General features: G+C 40.8%; 1 protein-coding gene across 1 annotated transcript; it reads left to right on the forward strand.

Moving 5' to 3' along the window:
• Positions 1-1,953: 1,953 nt before the first annotated feature.
• LOC105698225 (regulator of G-protein signaling 7) lies at positions 1,954-17,575 on the forward strand. Its single transcript, XM_023434091.1, has 15 exons — positions 1,954-2,131; positions 2,701-2,751; positions 5,045-5,154; positions 7,204-7,320; positions 7,827-7,898; positions 8,618-8,812; positions 9,257-9,432; positions 9,552-9,625; positions 9,694-9,823; positions 10,230-10,451; positions 11,125-11,364; positions 12,133-12,189; positions 14,041-14,554; positions 14,831-15,135; positions 15,460-17,575. Exons 1-15 carry the CDS (start codon positions 1,963-1,965, stop codon positions 15,518-15,520), a joined length of 2,493 nt encoding a protein of 830 aa, XP_023289859.1. The 5' UTR covers positions 1,954-1,962; the 3' UTR covers positions 15,521-17,575.
• The last annotated feature ends 6,138 nt before the right edge of the window (positions 17,576-23,713 follow it).

Consider the following 23,713-nt stretch of genomic DNA (forward strand, 5'->3'; position numbering starts at 1 on the left):
AGCTCCGGATCACTCGGTACGACTTTGACAACGGGCTAAATTTTCAATCGCAAACTCGGATTTGTCTTATCGCAACGATGGCGTTATTCCTTTCCCCTTGATCGATTGACGCTGGTCGAATCTAATTCCCGTCGTTAAGATGGGGTGAAAGTGGCATCCGGAAGCTCAATCGTTCATAAAACTATTCGGGGGACCCAGGTCGACGAAAAGTTTCTTAAACGATCGACCTCTGTAATGCCACTTTCGCATTCCCTTAACCCAGTCGACGGTAGTTTATGTAACACTTTTTGTTTGCAAAGTAACGCGCCGATTGTCCGGTTTCTAGACCTAGTATTTACGTCTTCGGCCCACGCGCGAACACGATCCAAAGCACCCATTTAGTGGGAAATGAAATGCCCTGTAAATATTGGTGGTAACCAATTGACTATTCGCCTTTGTTTACACGTACGTGGAAGCCGTTCGTTAAGGTGGTGCGAAAGTGGCGTCAAAGAGTTCTTCTAGACCGTCGAATAGCTCGAATCTGGACGCAAAAAGCGAGAGAAAGAAAAAAATGATGCCGAAAGGAGGATATTAAACTTCTGGAGGAAGGCCTGTTTAAACATCGGTAACTCTTGTTTACCTGGCGGCGCGACTGCGTTTACGGACATACGAAGGGGTGCTCTTTCGCTCTTGACTCTGCCAATTAATAATGGGTGCGCTCGCCGCGACACTTTCGCTCCCTTTGTCCACCGCGAGCCGAGCGATTTCCTCCTGCGTCGCGTAATTATTTTCACATCGGACGAACCATTCCAGGGGAAAGTGGGGTTAGGTGAAACGTTTCAATTAACGTTGACTGTACGAACGTTTAAAAATTCCTACCACTTTGCGAGGAACGCGCTAGAGTTATTTTTCCTGCCCAACGTTTTTAGTACACCGTTTAAAAAAATATTACAATTTTATGGCATTTTGGTTGAAAGCTTTATTCACACATGGTATACTAATTTTATAACATATTTTCAAATAAAATGTACAATATATATCTTCGCCAGTACCACCGTTAAAAGTATATACATTTTTTTAACAGCGTATTCCTAAGAAAATAATTAACATGGCTGCATCGTTCCGTTCGGTCTGCAGGCGACTGCAGGAGGATCAATCGCAATGTCGTATTTTACTTCGCCTGTTAAACAAATTGCGTTGCCTCGGTGTAGGTGCAATGCCCTGCGCAATTGCAATCGTCGGGGAAAATGAAAAACGACGCGAGCAAAACTAATTGGCGTGTCTCGGTCCCGAATGGAACGAAAAATAGAAAAAACGAGCTTAATGGGATCTCCAAATAGAGACGTATCTTTTCTTTCCCGTTTACGGTTGCCATAAGTTATGAATGTTTGAATAAAACATGGTATCTCTCCCGTTTCCCCCATATTACCTCGTATTTCGAGTCTCGGTGACAAGAAGGAGCGTGTCCCGAGTCGTCCAATTTCTCACACGCGAATCGTCTAGCATTTTAAGACGGATACTTTCCTGATTTGCGTGCAAGGAGAATAGTCGATAAACGTTGAGATATTGCGATTAGGGAACATAAAGATACATCTCTTTATTTAGACATTCAGAAGTTACGTTATTCCTACATGCGACAGAAGGGATATGCCTTTATAGCCCTACTATTCCGTTTACGACGCATTTGTTATCCGGATGAACAAATTCGGGACAGGTATCGGGTTTACGGTCAATGGGGCGAAAATTGTTCGGTAAACTACTTGTCTTACGTAATAAACGCAAAATACGCGCAATTACCTAACCCTGCTCGAGGGGCAGTCTAAAGAGGGACGACTCGTTGATCGTTGCAGTGGACGTGCGGGGGTGACCGGAGCCGGGATGGGATGGGGCCAGAGCCCCATGGAGTTCGGGTAGGCCCGTCTCCGGCCCATCTCCCCGTCGCCGCTGCTCCTGCCAGAGGCGCGGAGGGCACCACCGAACGCGATGGAGGCTTCCGGCACTCAACAACACAGGGAGAAGGACCCACGCGTTCACAGGCCATGTGCCTTTGACAAGATGGAGGGGCTGGTGCGGGAGATGCAAGACCCTGAGAACGGGGTACCCGTGCGCAGCCAAAAACAATTCCTCACCTCGATACCCTCGGCTTTCATGGGTAAGTGTCGATCCATGCTTCTCTTGTCCGATCGACCAAAGGCCCGTCCAACTCGGCCACCTCCGGGACACCGAGGCCGGGTCCGAATTCGCTTTCGCTTTATCGAAATATTTTCTCGAAATATTTTCAATGCCAATAACCCGAAAAATTGTCGTCCGCTAGATGCGGAGATTCGATGGCTCGTTTTCCAATAGATCCAATCGCGAGGTCGATGTAATCGAAATCGGAAAACGGCCGGATGAAAATAAGAGAACAGCTGCTTCGTGCTCGGTTCCGGAATCGACGATTTCAATATCGCTCCCAATTAGCCGTTCAATTACTTGTTACGAGCTGTCACGAGCGTGCATTTGTTCGTCATACGGCGACATGAAATATGGTCTTTACTGTTCGGTGACAAGCAAATTCCGCGGATACACTTTCCTTAAAAATGCCGTCAATCGATTCGTCTGAAATTTTACCAAATAATTATAGAGGTGCTAAATGCGGACGGGTTGTCCCTCTCTTGTCATTTTCGAATCTACCGGCATGCACTGAGTTTCCGTTTTTAACGTATTACTTGTATGTTCCAGGTTACGACCTAATCGAGTGGCTGATGGAGCGACTTGCCATCGAGGAATCAGGTATGACGAGATATTAACATCGCGATAATTCGATAGAGATTAGTGCCGAAAGTGAAATTCTAATACTAATTTGGTCCCAGAATATTATTAAAGTCTTACTCTACGACGTTTCTATAGAGAAAATTAATGGAAATGAATAAAAAAAAAACTCGGAGAAGCTATTAGAAAATTTGAATGTTATTTCAAATTCATATTAACTTTATTCGATCGATCTTGCAACATGTTTTGTTGATGGTAGTATGTAAAAATTTATTTTGATGCAAGAACGTTTTTATTCTAGAAAGTAATTTCTTCGTTTAGTGTACGAATGGCGTAACTGCTACAAATGATTTCTTTGCCCTTTATTACGAGTTTGGTTCAAGTGCATGTGTAAGTAAAGTCAACTCTTTGTTTCAATTCACTCGAAAGTTGACCTCGAGGTTCATCGGACTTATGGCTGAATTGTAGCGAAACCATTTCGTATCGCTTTGCTTTCAGAATTCGCTTTTGATGCCAAAAGTTATTGCAAATCGAACGAGGAAGGTCTCGACATCTTAAACCGATTAATTATCGATATTTCCTCGGGCGAGTTATCGATAGGAACTTGTCGATACTGCCGATATATTAGACCAGATGAGGAGGAAATGGACCGTCGGAAAAATGTATTGGCTATTTTCGATACTTTTGTTGCTCTCCATGCCATCGTATCTTTTCTGTAAAGAATGGATGTGCATTCCTTCCATGAAATAAATCGCCACGGGATATCGTTCATCGTTACGTTAATATCGTGCATCGGTCATCGCGAATGAATCATATTCCCTTGTCAGTCCGGTAATTTAATATAACAAGTAAATAAAACACAAATCAATTTGTGCGCGTTTAGGAATACCTTAGGATATGCCGATTTGCGTATTCCATATACAACATGGTGATTAACATGATTTAAAAATTTACATTTTTTTCTCACGATGACGTTTGAGATATATGATAGTAATAATTACAAATGGGGCGTAAAGCGAAGCAGTTATTATCTCGTACTTGGTAGATATGAAATCATCGAACGATCAATTTCGTCGTTCATTGCGATAAGATTTTAAGCAGAGGAAAGATCGCCAGCTTTCAAGACGAACGATAAGAAGGAAACTCAATCGAACGTCTATTACCGTAGTTAATTACTCTGGCACTTGCCACGTTAAGTCGGCCGTCGAACGGAAATAAGGCGGAAACGAAGGAGATTGGTGCTGGAAGGGAATCTTAATAGGGTTCACCGTTTCTGCGACTGGAGATGCTCCTGTAGATATCCTCGACATATTTTTAAACCGATTGAATCGATTAGGCAACGTGATAACGAATTACATTTTTCACGATGTTTGCATCGTCCTGTCAGGAGGAGTTCCAAAATTGTTTCTAAGGTGGAATTAAATCGGACGAAAGTTTAGATCGATAACGAATTATTTGAATCCAATCAAGGGTACTTAGAAACGTAATCGGTGCTAATAACGAGGCGGTGGTTAATTTTAATCGGCGATTAAGTACCTAGCCCGAGAGTAATGAAGCTACCGAGGTAATTTGCGTGGATACCGAAAAAGACGGTAATTATCTTTGAAGGAGGGGCAACGCGTCAAAGTAACTCGACAATGATGTCCTGTCCTAATCGAATAAATTTACGTTGACTTGCGATGCAACGATGCGTGGTCAAATTCTATAAAAGGGTTGATTGACGTCAAATCGCCAACAGTCGGGACAAAAATGATAGCCATAACACTGGTTCAACGGCGATCAATGTTTATGGCTGTGGGGTTTACGATCACGTTACACAAAGCCATCTGCGGCTAAAGGGTTCTATGGTAAAGCCCTTTAAATGAGGTAAAACGGTAACGTTAGATCAAACGTTCATACGACGGTATGATGGTTTTGCTCTTAAGGTGATATAAAAGTGTTAGATAACGCCACTTTCACATCCCCTTAAGAGGTACTTCCGGAAAACGATTTAACTGCTGAATATAATGACGATTATGTTCCGAGGTAGTGCAATGTATGAAAAATCTTTTACTCTACATGTTTTTAAGATAAAACTGAATTCGCTATTCTTTCTACTCCCTTGCTGTATGTTTGTACCCGTAAGAAAGCAAACGGCGTCGGAAAGTAACTACGAAATCTAAGGGATTGCTCTGTTAATAATTTTGGTGAATTTCGAGGTAAACGCGATCGAGTTATTTTCTTTTTTTTTTGGGCATGAAGCGTGCATGCGATCGCCTTTTAGAGTGTGCAATTTTGCGAGCGAGAGGATAACAGTTAATAATTCTGTTGACAGTAGAGGCGGTCCATATCGCTAATCAACTTTGCCAGTATGGTTACTTCTTCCCGGTCAACGACTCCAAAACTCTCACGGTTAAGGACGACAGCTCTCTTTATAGGTTTCAGGTAAATCCTTATTCAAATAACGCAGCTCTTCCTCTTTATTTTTCTCTTTTGGTTTTTCTAATTAGGTGCTTTGTCTTTCATCGACTTTTGTCAACTTTTTCAACTTGACGTTACGTCGCGATCGGAGTTGCTACTCTACGTGCCGATTTGAAGTTACGCCGATCTCGATATTAAATTCTTATTATTGTCTAATTAACCAAGGCTTTTCGATCAATTATAAATTAACTATATAAAAATGCGCTAATATCTTTCGACTAATTGAACGTAACGTGGGTATATAGGTATTTGTTAAAATTTAGTTCAGTTACGGTACAGTTATGTGCATGTCTTTAGACTCGTTTAATTAATTGAAATCAACATTTTGTATATTAAGGTGAGATTAGTGAGGTAAGATTTTTTTCCTACGCCTGTGCGTAAAGTAGCTACTTTTACCAGCCATATTATAATAAAAAAGGACGATTTACCCACCTGGTGGGACAATTTACAAGATGCGTCGTTTAAATCGTACCGCTGTAAGGAATATTTGATTTGAACGTCTACCGGGTTAAACGATATTTATATACTTTTATGTGTGTATATTGCGTGCAGAATTTCACAGATAAATGAAATATGAATTCGTTTACTAAAATACCCTGCCAAAAACGTTGCTATTGGCATGTTTAAAAACAGTGGGCAATTTACCCAACTTTACCTTAAGTATTGCAGTTGACTGGACGTCTCTCGCGCCCGATTCCACTAACCTCGGTCAAAAAGCTAATCCTCAGTTACAGTGTGGTGGAACATTTACGTTTTTAGCCCATGATTAACTTAGGCTTTAACTTTAACCTACGGTTAGGTACTCAATGATTTAACCGAGGTTGCTCTCTTGGTGAGCCATCGTCATCTTGATTACGATGCTATCGGAACTTCTGAGCGATTAGGAAAGTCGGTAGAGTTTCGCGCCAAATACATTTAAGAGCACGAGCGACTGAATATTTTTCAGACGCGAGAAGGCCACCACGGTACTCCCCCGTCAGTATATTGTAACTAGGTTTTTCACTCAGTGTACGTAGAGCAAGGTCAGGAAACAAACGGCAAGGAGTTTATCTCGTTATAGGATCGAATTGAATGTCGGGCGGGACACGCCGCTTTTCTCCTGGTTATTGGGTGACAAACGTCATCCACTGGATGCAGTGGAAATCCTGCATATAGGATATTTCCCCATGTCATTGTATTATACGTTGCAATGCATAAATAAAGCGAGGTGGCATTCTCTATGCGTCGTCCAGTCTTGGAACAATAGGCAAACGTTCCGGCAATTCATATTTTTTTTCTTTTTTGTAAGTTTATAATTAGAGACCGCTGCGTATCGGTCAAAATGACGTCTTCAATTTTTTACGTGATTTCCGAGCATTTTAATGGAACGATACGGTAGCAAAAGTCATTTATAATATATAATATATTGAATTACAATCGTCTATTGAATGTGCAATGGATCTTTACCCATCCTTAAAAATGTATTATAATATTCTTCATAGACAGAATGTGATAAGAAAAGGCGGCCGACGGTTCACCGTCAACGACAAATTGCCGGTCAATTAACCCACTTGGAAATTTCTCCTTTCATGCAAACGATCGTGACACGTTTTACCGATTTATCGGATACGTCTCCATAGGAATCGGAGTGGAACGGAAATCTCGAACTGGTCGTTGAAAATAAAGGGATATTCATACGTTTTTGGATTCGTTTCTTGCTTTTCTTGAAATTATTATTACCGTAAGCAGGGAAATGGACGGCATAACAGGGACAAAACGAAACAAGAACTTGCTCACCTGAAACATCGTTCTATTAAAAGCTTAAGGTGATATGAAAGTATCGAAAGAAAAGTTGTATAAACATTTTTACTTTTTGGGACGTATATATTGCACTTTCATATCACCTTAATCGAATAGGTTTCATTAAGTTTCGAGCACAATTTCTGTATCTTGCCGACGTGCGTTACAATTTATAATTCAGTCGATCAAATAGAGAACAAGATCTCTTAATGAAGATTTTAACTCTTTTTCTAGACACCTTACTATTGGCCTTGGCAGCACAGAACACCCGACAACGTTGAGTATGCGATTTATCTGGCGAAACGTACTCTACGGAACAAACAACGACACGCTTTGGAGGATTACGAGATCGTAAGTCATATGTCTACAAAGAATGCTTCGGGCACTTCTATTTTACTCTTTGAACAACAGGGATGAATTCGTCCAACGTGACCTCTTCCGTTCGGTGAATTCTATTTAATTTTTCATGAACTACAAAAGCAAACATGTAAACAAAGCAAGTACTGCCTTTTATCGAAAAATAACCACACTTGGAAAATTGTTACTTGCGTACTTCATAAGGAAACGGTACGTCGAAGTCTAAAAAGTCTTCAGCCTTTTTTATGGTCTTTATTTGCTACATTTGTGAAACGGGCACACTATGAGGTATAACGTTACATAGTGTTTATGTTATTATTTAATTCTTTGCGTTGTGTACGATTTAATGGTTGTCGGTATTCGATATGAACCATAATTAATAAATCGGAACAGGGATAAAATGATGTTTTTGACGAAACGCCGTGACAACCGATAAGTCACTCGGTGATTCCTGAAAAGTTGACCGTTTGAAACTGAACTTGTTCGCTCGTAAATTTCAGGAAGCCTTGAATAGCCTGCGGAAGAACTTACAAAACAAATGGGACATCATACAACTTCAAGCGGAAGAGCAGGTGAGTCGATCGCTATCTTACATCTCTGGTTACTTCGGTCCTGGATTTAGTAATCGGTCTTTACGTTTACTAATGAATGATCGATTTAGTAATCGGTCTTCACGGTTACTAATGAATAATCGATTTTAACCGATTCGCCCTCGGAAATCGAGTCCTCGTTTCCTCCACAGGTGTATATGTGGAGCAAAAAATGCGATGCCAGCAATTACGTCAAATTATCCTTCCCTCCGAGCGATTTACACGCATGGAAACGGATACATGGTATCATACGGTATACGAGTACGCACATTTGTTTCATACCGTTTAAAGCTATTAACAGTAAAACACCGGATGCTAGGTTTACCGGGAAAATAAAAGCCTAACGGTGTCCGCGCAATTTGCCCGGTCTTAGCCATGCGGTATTAATTATGCCTTGATAATCGGCAATGCAAATGACAGCACTGAACATGACGCCGGATGAAGCATAAAATGAACATTTCAAATGGCGCACGGTCTCATCGAGTACTACGTTTCCCCCCTGTAATTTACGATGTACAAGATTTTCCGCTTTCTCAGACCGGAGAGAAATATTAAAAACTATATCGAAAGAGATAAAAGAAATTAGGAGGCAAGTTTGAAAAGAATATTTTAGTTGGCGTTTACGTCGGTTTCAAATAAACGCTCAATTGGAAGCAGCCAAAGTAAGAGAGGACATTTCGCCTAATCCGTTTGGTTCTTAGGTGCGGTTGTCGAAGGATCGGAAGAAGGGCGACAAAATCGTTAGCGATTCGCAGGAACGTGCATTTTGGAGGGTTTATCGACCACCGCCCGGATGTCTGAGCAGCCTCGAAGTAGTTCCGGTGCCAACCAGAGCCCGACCCGGGCTTCCGGGTCCTCCGCCTCGCAAGCGCACCCTCAACGATCTGCAACGCGAGGTCGGTTTAGATTACTACTCTTATGGTGAAGTGAAACCCCCCTCCAATCTGTCGACTCGAATAAGACTCTTTTTTAAGAGTATTGGATCGAACCGTCCGAAATTTTTACTCGCGAGCACCTAGGAATTATCCTGACACTTTCAAAATTTAGATTTTTCAACCATTGTAAATAAGGTCGGTAGCTGAGATAAACTGATATTCGATATCCGTAGCTTTCCCTTGGGCAAATGGTCCATTACGAGCACTTTCGTGTGTTCTCTTCTCATTGGCCTGATTTTGCTTACCCTCTTATTCTACCGAGCCTTGCCAACTTCCCAGCTCATCCTGGACGATTGTTTCGCGTTTGCGATTGTTAAGAGATCATTTTTGCTATAATTGGCTACGAAACTCTCGAGAGAAATTATCCGTTGTATATATATCATACCATGTTTATTTTCTTTACAGGTTGATCTGCTACGAAATAGTTTGACTCGAACGAGAATAAAGGTGTCGAGTGCCATCGAAAATTTGAAGTCGTACTTCGAAACGTACATGGAGTACGATCCGATGATCGTACAGCCGCAACCTTCGAATCCCTGGATTACGGACGATCAGATGTTTTGGCAACTAAACAGCCCGCTGTTAGTAATTCGGTTACTTCATTTATAACTAGATATAAACGGAATTAATGGCAGCTTTATGTCGACCTCGACATAGCTATCAATTTACGCGGTATAACGGTGATCCTTACGTGCTTCAGGGTGGAAGTTCCTACGGAAAAGCGCGTGAAAAGATGGGCATTGTCTTTGGAGGAATTAACGTCCGATCCGACAGGTTGGTACCGTAGAAGAATCATCCAGCTCCCGAGGGAAACTATCGATCTTTATCGCCATTTTACGCAGGTCTGCAAGAATTTACCAATTATCTGAGGAAGGAGTACAGCCACGAGAACATTCGGTTCTGGCTTGCGGTGAAAGATCTCAGGCGGAGCTTCCAAGCGCAAATACCCGCGAAAGTAAACGAAATTTTTGAGTAAGTTCCATCCGTGTTTATTACACGCGTCGGTGATATTTTAAGGGGATGTGAAAATGGCAGCCGAAGAGTCAATCGTTCACGAAACTTTCCTCCGAACTGGGGGTGCCGAATCGTTTCAACCTTTACAACGCGAACATGGAGGCTATAAGGAAGGTCCTGACCCTCGCAAAATTTCATTTCTTATAGCAAATTTAAAAAATATCAGTGAACAAATTTGAAAAATTGAAATTTCATGGGTTTCAGGATCTTCCTTATACCCTCCGTATTTATATTGTAAAGCTTGAAGCGATTTAGTATACTCAGTTTGGAGAAAAATTTCATGAACGAAACCTCTTTGACGGAACTTTCGCATCATCTTAACGACAAAGAAAGGATCTTTGAATTTCCTCCTTCCCGTTCATAGGGAATTCCTGGCGCCAGGGGCACCGTGCGAGATCAACATCGACGGCAAAACGATGGAAAAGGTGCACCAAGAAATGAAAAACCCCAGCAGATTTACGTTCGATTCTGCTGCCGAGCACGTCTATGCGCTGCTTCTCAAGAAGGACTGTTACCCGAGATTTGTTCGGTCGGAGCATTACAGAAATCTGTTGGCCGCGGGGATTCAGCCCATGCAGAAAAAAAGGTAATTTACGAAAAATATATTATCGTCGTATCGTTGATACCATCTTCAAAGGTACGGAGGAATACCTTAGATAACGCTACGCGATGCCCCTCCTTTATGGTGACCCATCCAAGGAGCGACCGCGCCCGACGTCGTTAACTTCGGTGACTTTATGAGAACCTTTTCTTTTTTTACATTTGTTTATTCAACAGGAGGTAATTATACAGATATAATTTTATAACAATATATAAAAAATATATTGAGTATCCTAGATACAAATATAGTCTAGTGCCTGCTCCAAGTGAACTTTGCTTAACGCTATCCCCGTTCGTTCGCAGTATTAAATCTTAAATCTAGGTTTCGCATATCCGATCAGAGATTATATCTGACACCGTGTTTCTTAATTGACATTATTGTGAATTTGAAGAATGTTGAAGGAAAGCTATTTCGAAAAAACCTTCTTATGACAATTTTACAAGTACTTGTTCTTGTATGTATGTTTGTTGGTATTTTTGTGTGGTTCTTATTTGTTATTGTCACATTAACGTTGCGGTATTGGTCTTTCGGTGTATCGAAAATTCTGAGGGTTTGGTAATTTACCATTTAGATTCAAACATAGATTACGAGAACCGGGGTATCGACGCGGCTTGAACGTTGACTAATGAAAGGGTTAAAGTGAAATCCGGGGTACCAGGTTCTTCGGATTCGGTGGGCAGGCCAAGAAGAAAACTTCGTCAACTACGGCGCCAGCTACCGGGACTTTGCAGCAACAGCATTCGACGATCGGCACGAGTGGCGGGAAGAGGAGAGGAAGCGACAGAAGCCTCTCGGGATCTGCACATGAGCTCGCCTTCTGCGGAGTTCGAGACGTAACGATGACTCCCAGGGTTCCCCATTCTCACAGCCAATCGAATCTCACCGACATTCCGTACAGGTGTGTACTCGTTAATTATTAATTCCCGTGAGAAATTTCTTACTTTATCGATACGAGGAAAAGCTCAAATAGATTTTTCATCCTCCCTTCGCATATGTATCACATATATATGTTCCGTATATATTGCGATCCCTTAACTTAGAGGTCCTCCGTAGAGAAATATTTATCATAACGCATTGTTCCGATTCACGTATTAACAATAAAGGAAAAGTTCAAGGATTATCGATTATCGTGGTATCAGAGGACGCTTAAGTAGAACGGAGCCGTTTTTTATCACTTGCCTTTTTGCGGTGTAAAGGTCACTTGAGTTTTTTCAACGATATTCGCATATTGCGCATTTCTTTTGTCACAACCTTGCGGAGGTGCATTTTCATAAAAATAAAGTTTCCTCTAGAACTCGCACGGCTGAAATATTAAAATAGTTATTATCTCCAAGATTCGACAAGTTAAGGTGAAGTGAAATCCCCCTCAAATCACTCGATTCAAATAAGACACTTTTTTAAGGGTATTGAGTTGAACTGTCCGAAACTTTGCCACATGACTCGTGAGCGCTTAGGAATTATCCTGGCACTTTGAAAATTTGGATCGATGAAGAAATATTTTTAAATTCGCCCAGACCAGAACCAAAATGGCGTCGAGCTCCTATATTTTGATCGACCACGTGGGGCTGTGATTTTAGAAGCTTTGAGGGCTTTTGAGCGGACACGAGTTGAGCGAAAAAACTTGACGAAGGAGTCAAACGTCCCCTGATTCGTGGCATGTTTTCAGGGGAGATCTGGCTCGTCTCGTAAAGATTCCTTCAAGGCCTAGTCCACGTAGTATTCAGTAAGTCCACTCGAAAACGCACGATGCTTCTCGTTAAATTCTTGTGTCAGTGGTTCACTTACTATATACTCGATTCTGTTAAGTGGTTGTGAATCGGTGTTTTTCAAATCTCTTCTAATTCAAGACTAAACCTCCAGCGTTCTCCGACATCGTCTCGTTCTTATGATCGATGGTGTCGCACTCGTCTTCCGACGACTATTCGATAACCCAATCTCTTTATTGTCGTTAATGCGTGTGTGTACGTGTATTCTTGATTATTTGTTCCTGCATTGACTCTTCTTCTGGCAAATACACTGTTAAAAAAAGTCACGATTTTATAACATTTTTCTTGGATGTTTTATTCAGACATGGTGTACTAGTTTTATAACATATTTTCAAATAAAATGTGTAACATTTAAGACATAAAATTTATAATTTTACTGCAACCTTGTGTACTAAAAGTGTATGAATTTTTTTAACAGTGTACCTAATTTTGGTTCTTATCCGAGTGAGTTGGCCGATGCGCGGTTTTTCCCTTATACTTCAGACATACCTACTCGTTTATATCTTTATAGTCAATTGTACCATATTAATTTAAGCGTTTTTTTTTTTTATTGTAAGCTTAAAACGAACTTATATAAACCGGACCATAAGGTGGAAAGAAACAGGCAATTGAAAAGCAAAACGAACTTAACGACTGGAGATTTCATCCTAAACGGCTAATATTTAAACATTAAAAATCACAATTAGAAAGAATGATGGAATATTTACGTTATTTCCTTTTCAAAATGAGATTCCGTGCTGTCCCATTTTTTCCAACCGATTTATTGCACACTTGGTTTACCGTCGTACATTTTGCGTTAAACGTTCGTTAGATAGGAATAAAAATACGGAAATATAAAAGGGGCTAATCCTATAAAATTTATGCGGATTCTGTTATTTTTCATCGCCTTTTGTGTGCATATATTCTTTTCGTTTCCTCTTTTTCCAAAGTGGCAAGGCACATTTACGTGTTTATTAATGGTTTGTCTGCTATGTATATTGCTTGCACTCTTTTACTTTTCATTTTTTCTACCCACTTCCGCGTTATTACCTGCACTATTTTGTGACTTCTCGCCTTTTTGTTCTTCCGCCGTACAAACGTTAATTACGTACAACGTACAAAGCAGGAATGCTGATCGTTTTCAAAAAGTCTTTCTTCAAGAAAATAATTCAAATTCTAAGCAATTTATATATGAATACAGATTTAGAATTTCGTACGAACGAAAGACCCGATACTTACACCTCAACTACAGATATCAAGATATGCCAAATGGTAAATGGCACCATTCCTAAACCAGTTCGTTTGTTCGCACTGATAAACTTTCTAATCCTGCGAGCAGATACCTTCTAAAATTCATTGATCCGTGTAAACTATCTTTCGACGAATATGTCCCGTTTGTTAATTTGAAAACTATTTGAATAAATGCAGTTAAGGTGATATGAAAGTGGCATCCGAAAGTTCAATCGTTCATGAATGAAATGAATTGAATTTCGCCTATGACAACTGCATATGATCCCTTAAGAGGAGCTAGGAAAGAGCGGTGCGGACTGTGAACGGATAAACAGGGGATGAAGGACAATTTTATACCACCCGTAGCATAACGAAGGTTAAAAATGACGTTTTACGTCCAGACGGGGCAAAAAAAAATAAGTTAGAGCACACAGGAATCGCGAAGCAGGAGGGTGTCCTTTTTCTACTTGCCGGCTTGTCCCCCCGGTCCAAGATGTAACTTTGGGCTCCGTCCATGTATTCTTAGGCCCATGGTCCAAATCCAGATTCCGTCCGGCCGGATCTCGCAAATGGTACAATCGGTCGTTCGTTATCAGCAGGGACGCCGGCGGATCGACGGAGGCGGCGCCGGCGGACGACGTGTGTCCGTGGGACGCGGCGCCGCCGTCGGGGCCGGGGCCCGGGCCCAGTCTGGCCCCGACGCTCCTGGAGGGAGGGCCCGACCCGAGGCTGCAGTCGCGGAAGAACTCCTCCCAGCTGGACTCCTGCAGCTCCTCGTCGGACATCAGCCTGGCCGTCGCGGAGGCGTCGGACCGGCTGCGTCGCTCCTGCGGCCTCCAGCTGGCCGCGGTCGCCGCGACGCCCCGGGTCAAGCTCTCGGACACCGCCCGCTCCTCGGCCTCGATGTCCTCCTGCACCTTCCCCTCGCCTCGGCAGTCCTTCGACCTGGTGAATCCGTCGCCGTCGCCGGCGGAGGCGCACCCCGGCGTCGCCTCCATCGTCCTCGAGGAGGCGCCGGGGCTGGTCCGGAGGATCCAACCTTCGCCCTCCCTGGAAACCGAGAACCTCCCCGGTTTGGCGACGACGCCGCCCCTCGTCGTCGGTGAACTCGAGGTACGTTTCGTCCTTACAAGGAAACTTTCCCAAGTGTCCGTCGTCGATCTTACCGATTTTCATACATGTTGAAGAACGCAAAAATCTAAGGGGCACGTGTTTTTTTTTATCTGCAATAGTCCACATTTAAGGGAAGAAACAACCCCCCAAAGTTTGGCGAAAATTCGACTTTTTATATTAATTTTCGTAGAAGCGGACGAAGTCAATCTTTCATGAAACTTTTCTCCAAACTGGGTGCTTGAATATTAACGGCCCTCTTGGGTTTCACCTTTTCAGGCAGAGATCGCGTTATCTCCCGTGGTGGAGGGCGGATTGCTATCGAGCCCCGCCGGGACCTCGCGGAGGGCCTCGGAGGTCGGCGAAAGGAAAGCCTCCGTGGCCGAGGTCGGTCAGGACGACTTGGGCGAAATTGCTCAAAACGTTGCCGGGGTCGCCGCGGCGGAAGCGGAAGAGGTCGCCGAAGAGGCGCAAGTCGTGCCGGTCTGGGAGCCCGAAGCGACGTCGGCGCAGGCAGCTGCCGCTGCCACCGGTCAGGTGCAGCGAGACAATAATGTTAACGAGGTGTGCCCATGGGAGGACGAGTAAGTACCCCGCTTCAATAGTGTCATCGACAGTCGGAGCCAGACGACAAAATTCGATATGTTAGTTTACGCGTTAGTCTTCTACATTTACAGCAGTTGCTTCGAGTTGAGAAAAACTTTAAGGGCAATCTATCCGTATCCGATCGTTTTATCTTCAATCAATATTCAAGACTAGAATGTCGCAGAAGTAGCGTAGATAATGTTATGCAACTATTAATTATTATTTACTGGTATAAAATGCGCAAATGGACGACGAGTTCTGCTTTTTTGTGCTATAATTACTGAATGATTGAATGAAAACGACAACTGGTTCTTCTGTTTCAGGGAAAACTGTCGAGTGGATGCGCCCTACGTAAAGACCTATGCGACTCTAGGCTATTTGTAATTTTTGCTGTTGAGTAATCAGTTTAAAGACTTTATATTTAAAAGGAAATCTTGATCGAGCCCGCTTCGCCGCGTCTATTTCCTCTCCAGTGTCCAAGTATATGATATTCGACATAGGAACGCTTTCATTTTTTTTATCCAACAAATTTCTACTTCCAAAGCGGCATATCATTCAATGCAATCGTTCAGTTTTTATCGTTCGTCGGAATTAAAAAAGGTGATCCACGAAAACCCAATCAAGGATGTGCAATATCAGAATCACGTAGGATGAAAATCTGTAATTTAAAAAGTTCACGAATCGGCCGAAACGGTATGATCGATTCAACGATTTGGCCTATAGAGATATTTCAATGTCTATTAAAGATAAAAAGTACGAAACGATAAGATGACTATCCTTCTGAAATGTTACAAATCCTTTGAATGTATCTAATTTTGGTTTTATTCCGAAATTATGAACGGGTGAACGAGAAGTGCCTATGCGATATTAACTATACGACCCGAGCCTATTTTTACTATTCGATTCCGTACCATGACTTTATTAGTGATAAAACCTGAAAATACTGTATCGCGTCAGTCGTATAAAATTTAAATTAATTCATTAGAAGATAAATCTTTGAGTTAGGAAAAATCAGTGTTCACGTATCTACGGTTGCCATAACTTGTACATTTTAGGACACGTGGAATATGTATATCTTGCATGTGAAAAATTACCACTCAAAGTTCATTACGCAAGAAATTTATAGCAATATTATAATATATCATTTATATGAAACGCGCGATTTTTCTGCATGTTTGTTTGATTTTGAAAGTACCCTCGGGGTTAGAAGGACGTCTCCGAAAATTTGTCAAACATGAGCCCCGTGACAATTTTTGGTAACGTCGTCCTTTCTTAGCCCTGGAGTAGCGTACTTTTCTTTTTATTCAAGATTTTGGCATCATTTAGATTATACGCGAAGCTATATTTATCGTTTCTTTTTTCAACAATTTAACTTTGCAAATCCATAAAGATTTAATTTTCCTTACATATGAGAACTTATTGGCGAGGATCATTTCATGTCATGCAGTTTCAGAGAACCATACAAATGCACGGTATAAAATACTCATATAAGTATACTTTTAGTCATAATTTAATAAATGAAGAAAAAGCTATCTGGCAAACGTAGATAACCGTGATTCTTGCAGATTCTTTAAACAATTCGCAAACCCCTAACTTGTGGAAAAATATCGTCACGTGGTTAGATACTAAACGTGAAAAATAACATTTCCACCCCGTCAATTTCTGATTGAAAATGACAGGACAATAAGTATTAACGATACGTTTAAATCATATTTTATTATTCATTTATCGCCGGATATAGTTGCGTTCCGGATAATTTTCCTCTACACTTGACGACCAAAATTCGTCTTATGTCATCGTTATTTGTCCAATCGGAAAATCGGCTCGTCACATTTTTCACGCATAGATGTCGCTCTCTGTTTCCTAAAAATTAGAATTAACGCTAACGTAGAGTTAACGCTCACTGTCGAGTACTTGTTGATAGTTAAATGTGGATATTAGCTGTAGCGTTGCAAGCGGAGTGCAATTCTTTCTGCAATCTCAATTATACCCTCTCCGGTGATAAGCAACGACCACGTTGACTTGACCGGACTGTTGATATTGTGGATATTAAGATTTTAGCAAATTTGGACATCGCTTCGGTTGAACGTCAGACGGTATATGTTATAATTATAAGTTTTCGATTTCCCAGAAAACTTAGCTGACATTTATAACCGATTGTCCGCTAAATGTTACCAGTTCTTTATCAAGGAACTTGATGCCTCCGCCACGTTACATTCGGCCCAGCCTAAAGTACTTTTAAGGAAAACATTATATGCACATGTGCGTATATACGGAATGAATCTCATGAAAGGTTCAAAATTGACGGGATTTAATTGGGTTGGTGCATAAGTTCGTGCGTTTTTTTCAACTAGGAAAACCACCCAGATGAGCTACGCACGCTGCAATTGTTTGTCGGCAATGCGTGAGATAAATTTAGCTGTACATACGCGTACAAACATTGAGACATTGCGTATACTTAACTTTGTTTTATATTTAAGTATTTTTGGTTCGTCATTGTGTCCTGCAGATATTAATTCCAAATGAGGACTCATAAGCGACACCCTCATGATTTATTCCATTCTACTATATGAGGCAAATTTAATGCAAATTTTGCATCACTGTCTATCTGGGATAATTTACTTTTCGTCAAAAAACGGAAGTGCATTTAAAGTATATAAGTCTCACCGACTTTAAACCTTTCACAAGACTTATCCTGTATATATCGTTACACACGTGCGCGCGCACACGCACACACAACTCGCGCGCGCACGTATCTACATTCGTATATATATATACACGAATACATAACGTACTATTCTAAAGAGTAGAGATGTCATTGTATTTTAACGTAGTTTTAAACAAAGGTCGTTTAGGACTTTTTACGGATCTTCTTGAACCGAAACTGCCCCGGAACTTGAAGATCCAGCCACCGAAGTCCTCGAGTTACTCTTAAAAATATTCTAATTCTAATTGTACTCTAGTTAAGGATTATATCGAGGCGACATCTATCCGTTGGATTTAACGCTTGTCCTTGGATTTACAGCCAAGGATTTGCGTATTCATATAACGGCCAATAATGATGGTTTTTGTTAAACATTCTGCAAACAATTGGACCGCTGATTGAAACCGGTCGAGTTGCCATCGATTAATTATTTTATCTATATTATTTATTTTATTGTTAACGTTAATCATTGCTCACGAGGAAATTGAGTAATTATTCTAACTTATATTGTACCGACAAAACGTGGTAACTTTCCTTGAAGTTTACCTTGTCATTAATTGAAGGAAGGTGAGAAAGTGTATTGTCACGATACAATCACAAGTTAGATACCTGTAGAATGTTGCAATGCTAATTTACGTTTGATTTGAATTTAACACAGGGATATTATTTATTTTTAAATTGTTCAGATGTTTTTATAATTTATCCCTAGATCTAGTTTTGTGGGGTAACAGCTATGTAAGTTGTAATATCATTATAATTAATCATCATAAGTTGATGCGTCGTATTTTTCTGATGATAATCGCTACGATTTTTCTCGTTCACCCTTTGCTGTGTCTTCGGAATGTACCTACTTTCGTGCATATTGTTTTGCACAAACAAGTACATAACAACAAAATTGCAGATTAGTCGTTTCAACAAAGTTTAATATCTTTCAAGAGACGTGTCCTTAAATATTGCCCATTCTTAAAAACTTTGCTCTATTCGGCGATAACATAGAAACGGACACCTACACAGACGTGGGTATTATATCGCCACAAAACAAAAATGTGGTATGTACAATTGTTGCGTATACTTTGATATTTTTATGCGAAGTACATTTAATCAAAACCACGTGATATAAAAGTTTCATATAATTGTTCCTGACCTGGTACGCTTACCTGAGATAAAGTGTAAGTTTATAATATGACATAATAGCAGCAATAATCTCTTTTTTGGAATATCACGTACTTTTTATTGATTTCATATTCTGGACACTCGAGAGAAGTCTTGTACGGTGCATCGAAAGGCACTTGTTATAATATTCGAACTCTGACACACGAGAGCTCGACTTAAGTTTAGGTCTCCTCGCTCGTGGATATTCTAATGTAAAAAAGGAGAAAAAGAGGAAAAACAAAACGCGCGAAAAAAGAAGTAAAGTCTGGTCCGTACGAAGGTGAGTCCTAAATCCATTTAATCGAACATCAAATGCGAAACTTGGAACGATTTTGAGTCTACCCATACACGTTATAATCGGCATTACGTGGAAAAGCCGCGAATTATTAACAGGTAAAGACAAATTAGAAACGGAGACGAATATAGGAATTCTTTGATCTTACTCGTTTCATTAAAAAAAAATGAAAATGAACTTCGATCTCTCCCTGTATCTATTAGAAATAAATAGGTACAGGGTATACGTAAATCGAACAACGTAAGCGATTAATACATGAATACTCGTATTTTAATTTGGTATCTAACGGACTAGGGAAGAGTGAAAAAAGTTATTTCTTAAATCTTGAAGATGGAGGAACGCGATTTGAACGTCTCGACTCGAGCGAGAGTTCATTTGATTCCAGAGATTTTCTTTTGCTGAACAAAATGTTTCGCCAAGTCTTTGTTGCAATTGTACAGCCCTCAAAGATATTAGCGAGTCACTTTGATTATCGGTGCACAACGGCGGACATGAATGCCTCCCCTGCAGATACGGCATCGCCTGTGCAGGATTGGAGGGCATTGATGTCTCCCAGAGTACAGTGGCGGATATGAATGCCTCCCCTGCAGATACGGCATCGCCTGTGCAGGATGGGAGGGCATTGATGTCTCCCAGTATACGTATACGTTTCACTGGGTGCCAGGCCAAGAATGACGAGTAATACTCCTCTCAGAGAGCTCAAAAGCCTACGTTACGTATGAGTAGCACTTCTATTTTTAATACGTTTCTATATTACGTTCCAGACCTATATTAATTAAGTCGAGGAGTTTTAATTACATGCGAGTTTCTAGGGGATTCGAGAGATATTTCTAACATTTAATTCTAGTCGAATGAGTACTCGTAATCTCCACGAGGACAGCAGGCTGTTCCACCGTCAGTTGGCATTGATTTGCCGATCGATCTTTGGTTCGTACATTTTTATCTTCCGCACGGACCAGTCTTAGCGATGTTACGTTAAGCTATACGTAATGTGTATTGTCAGCTCGCAATCCGATGCAAACTTGAACCGAAACGTGGAGAGTATAGGAATACGTAACGTGATCCGTAGTCGAATCCCGCTTTTAGGTCAGCTTTTAAGGGGATGTGGAAGTGGCATAGGAGAGGAAGGAATAAATTAAGCCAGGTAGGATTTATGGATATTGCGGATTGTAAAGAAATTTAAGGTGGATGAAGAGCATACGAGCTGGCCTAAAAGCGGATTCGTAGGCGAAAGACACGAATAAGAGCCTTATGCGTTTAGTGGTGAAATCTAGCGATTAGAATTATGTTAACGAACGTACGAAGCTTATTGGCACGTGACCGGGTTTGCGGTCGAACCTGGCTTTGTTTTAAACGAGCTAAGACCGTAAAATGTAATCAAAAATCAGCCCTACGAGTCGTAACTCCTAGATCTCGTAAGGTCAGTTACTCATTGCGACAATTTCGTTTGATTTCCGACGAGAACCGCAAACTATCGGCAGACTCTCCTCTCTTCTCGAAAAAGGGGCGCACCTTATCTCTGCGAATATGGCCGTTTCGAATGAGATATCGGAAAAATCACGATTAATGGCTTGAATTTCTCATTACATTCGTTCTCAACTTCACAGCTGACTTCATTTCAAATAGTTACGCGGTACATGTTTTTTTTAACAATCTAAATTTACACTTTCGTAATGCGCGATTAAGTTACGTTCTATCAGCTGATAACGAATTCGGTAGGGTTGAATTTAACACCCAGAACTGCTCAAATGTATTTTTTCTCTTTTTACTTTCTTTAAGAAAAATTATTATTATATATTACAATCATATTTCCCGTATTGTTCGTGTAAAGTTTAGCGTCTAAACTATTCAGTTTCAAGCCTTTCATTGACATTGTGTATTATCGTCACATTTCTAACCGGCTTAATGTTGTTTTTTATGTTTACTTGGTGATATTATCTTACTATGTGTCCGTGTATAGTGCAGTTAATAGTATTATTAAAGTTATTATTTGATACCAAATGCATAGGTAGAAAAGCTTGCCTCGTAATAAGTATATTTATTGTATTTCTTATGCGGCGTATAATGTTTCCAGTACGTAGTTACACGTTGCGTAAGTTACATTGCACAAGAAGATATCTAATCAAATGCTGCAGGTTTCACTATACCGAACAATGGTATGATGAATATTTCAATATAAGTATACAAAAGGTTAGTTCAACCGGAGGGAACCTTTGTTGCTACTTGCAGAGAGGTTTAATTAACACTCTGTCCCGAATGTTGGAATGCTAATATTTAAATGACATAAAATAGGATAAAGAATGAAAATAGAATACACGCAAAGTTCAAATTGCTGATAAGTACCGAAAACGAAATGTCCTTTAAAGAAATATAACAATTGTTATGTCAAATTTGACGAAAACGCGTTATTTGCCATTTACCCCTTAACATGTATTTGACGTTTCAAAAACGACAGAATATTCCCAGCATTTAAATTCCCCTTATCAAATTATATTTTGTAATCTGTACAAGTAATATATTCTAAATTTGACGTTTGTTTTTATACACTTTTCATGAAACATGTTCAGTGGATGATATCAAAAGTTTCGCAAAAAAGAAAAAAGCGGACTGTAACGGATCGTTAGCTAACACTGCGAAACCTTATGTACAAATCGTTGATTAGAGAAATTGTTGTATTGCCTAAATTTTTCTTTACATCGTATTAAATTATTCAAAGACGAATACTCTCGAGCCATGTTTACTGCAAGAAGACTGAAAGCGTACCTGAAGATAATGTTTTTGTAAGAATCGAGTCTATGGCTTTGTTGAATTTTTTTTTTTAACGAAAATCTTCTTTTTTGCCTTATGGTTTCGTAATCACAATCGAGGAAAGGTACATCTTTAGAAGAGGCCATTGGTGCGCCCCTCGTTCGTTCCAATGCGATATTATCCGAAAATACTTTCTTCGCCCCGAAATATTAACCCTTTATAACCTTATTAATTTCCTTATTTATTTAAATGAGCTCCATCATGACGAAAACCACTTTTAAGTTCCTTGAGGAATTATAAATATAAGTTAAATGGACGTTAATTTCTCCTCGTTATTCTAGGAAGGCCACTTGAACGAAACGAAATTGCGAGCCTACGACGTTTAACCCTTATCACTCCAAGAATATTAGAAGGTATAAGAAATTGACAGTATTGCTGCCGGTTGGAGTGATAAGGGATAATATCAATCTTTCCGTCGCACTTACGATTACTTTCAACTTCCGGGATGCACTCAAAATAACCGATTGAAATCCTCGCACTAGTTTTGCGCCAGCTAAACGATATTCGTATGGTCCTTCGAAAATGATTAACCAAAGAGAAATAAGAGAAAGAGGGAAAAAACTAGCACCGAGCGCGCCGAGTATCCAAATCGCAAGAGGACAATGAGTTTTCTCGCCTTTTTCAAGTTAATAAAAAAAGAAAATAATCGTTAACGCTAGGCGATCCGACAATGTCCACACGCGCGACAGTGAGAATAAGAGAGAGCGAAAGAAAAAAGCGAGAGAGAGAGAGAAAGAGATATTATAGTTGTTAAGATGCCCAAGACCCGAAATGTGATAACGTTATCGGGGCGACATACGGACGAATTAAAAAAAGACGTGTACCATTAACGAATCGGTGGACGTTAAGTAGGTGCGTAGTCTCGTAGGAATATAACGAAAAGTCTTTATTACAGATTCGTAATACGCTAGCGGCCAAGTGCGCAGACGCGCCTCTTTCATTTCGATGCCGCGCAGGCGTTGCGCGCGCATCTCGACGCTGCACACGCGTCGCATCTCGATTATCGGGAGTATTTCGGAGGGCCGAACCAGGGGACGGGGGAAGAAACGGAATAAAAGATGTTATTAGCTAGACAAAGTATATTGATAGGTGACGAAGCTTTAGTGTATATAGTTTTGTAAAGTGTTGTTACCTAGCGATCGAAGATCTGGAGGGGGCGACGGATAGAGACCTTCTCTACGGCATTGTTTTCTCTTTCAAATTACTCGAGGACAATCTAACCGATAATCCATCAACGATCGATTATCGGTATTCAATTCGAGTGGACGACGGATCGAATATTTTTAATAATATTCCTGATATATTATTCGGTGGATGGGGAAATAGAAATTGAGAAATTCGTTGACATCCGACACGTTGTAGGAACGTTACCGACAATTGTTCGTTAGTCGGGTAACCGTACAACGTATCCGTTTAAAAAACGTCTCGAGATTCGAATCGATACTTTCGTCGTCAGAGGGTCTCTAGACGCGTCTTAGGCATCCACGGCTTTTTCCGACGGAGAAGCGTAGAGAAGGAGGCCGCTGCGTTGCCGGGGAAGCAAAGATGCGAAAGTGAGAAAGAGGAAGACTTGGCGAGTTACGGATGCCCGTTGCGTCCGTGCCATGGGCGACAATGG

The sequence above is a fragment of the Orussus abietinus genome, unplaced genomic scaffold (assembly GCF_000612105.2).
Source record: "Orussus abietinus isolate OABI.00-Male unplaced genomic scaffold, Oabi_2.0 scaffold14, whole genome shotgun sequence".
NCBI lineage: Eukaryota > Metazoa > Arthropoda > Insecta > Hymenoptera > Orussidae > Orussus > Orussus abietinus.

Excerpts from the sequence above, each read along its gene's own strand:
- LOC105698225 (XM_023434091.1), top strand. The coding sequence starts at position 1,963 with ATGGAGGCTTCCGGCACTCAACAACACAGGGAGAAGGACCCACGCGTT. Across the intron at positions 8,813-9,256 it reads TCAACGATCTGCAACGCGAG|GTTGATCTGCTACGAAATAG; the intron begins GTCGGTTTAGAT and ends TTTTCTTTACAG. Across the intron at positions 14,555-14,830 it reads TCGTCGTCGGTGAACTCGAG|GCAGAGATCGCGTTATCTCC; the intron begins GTACGTTTCGTC and ends TCACCTTTTCAG.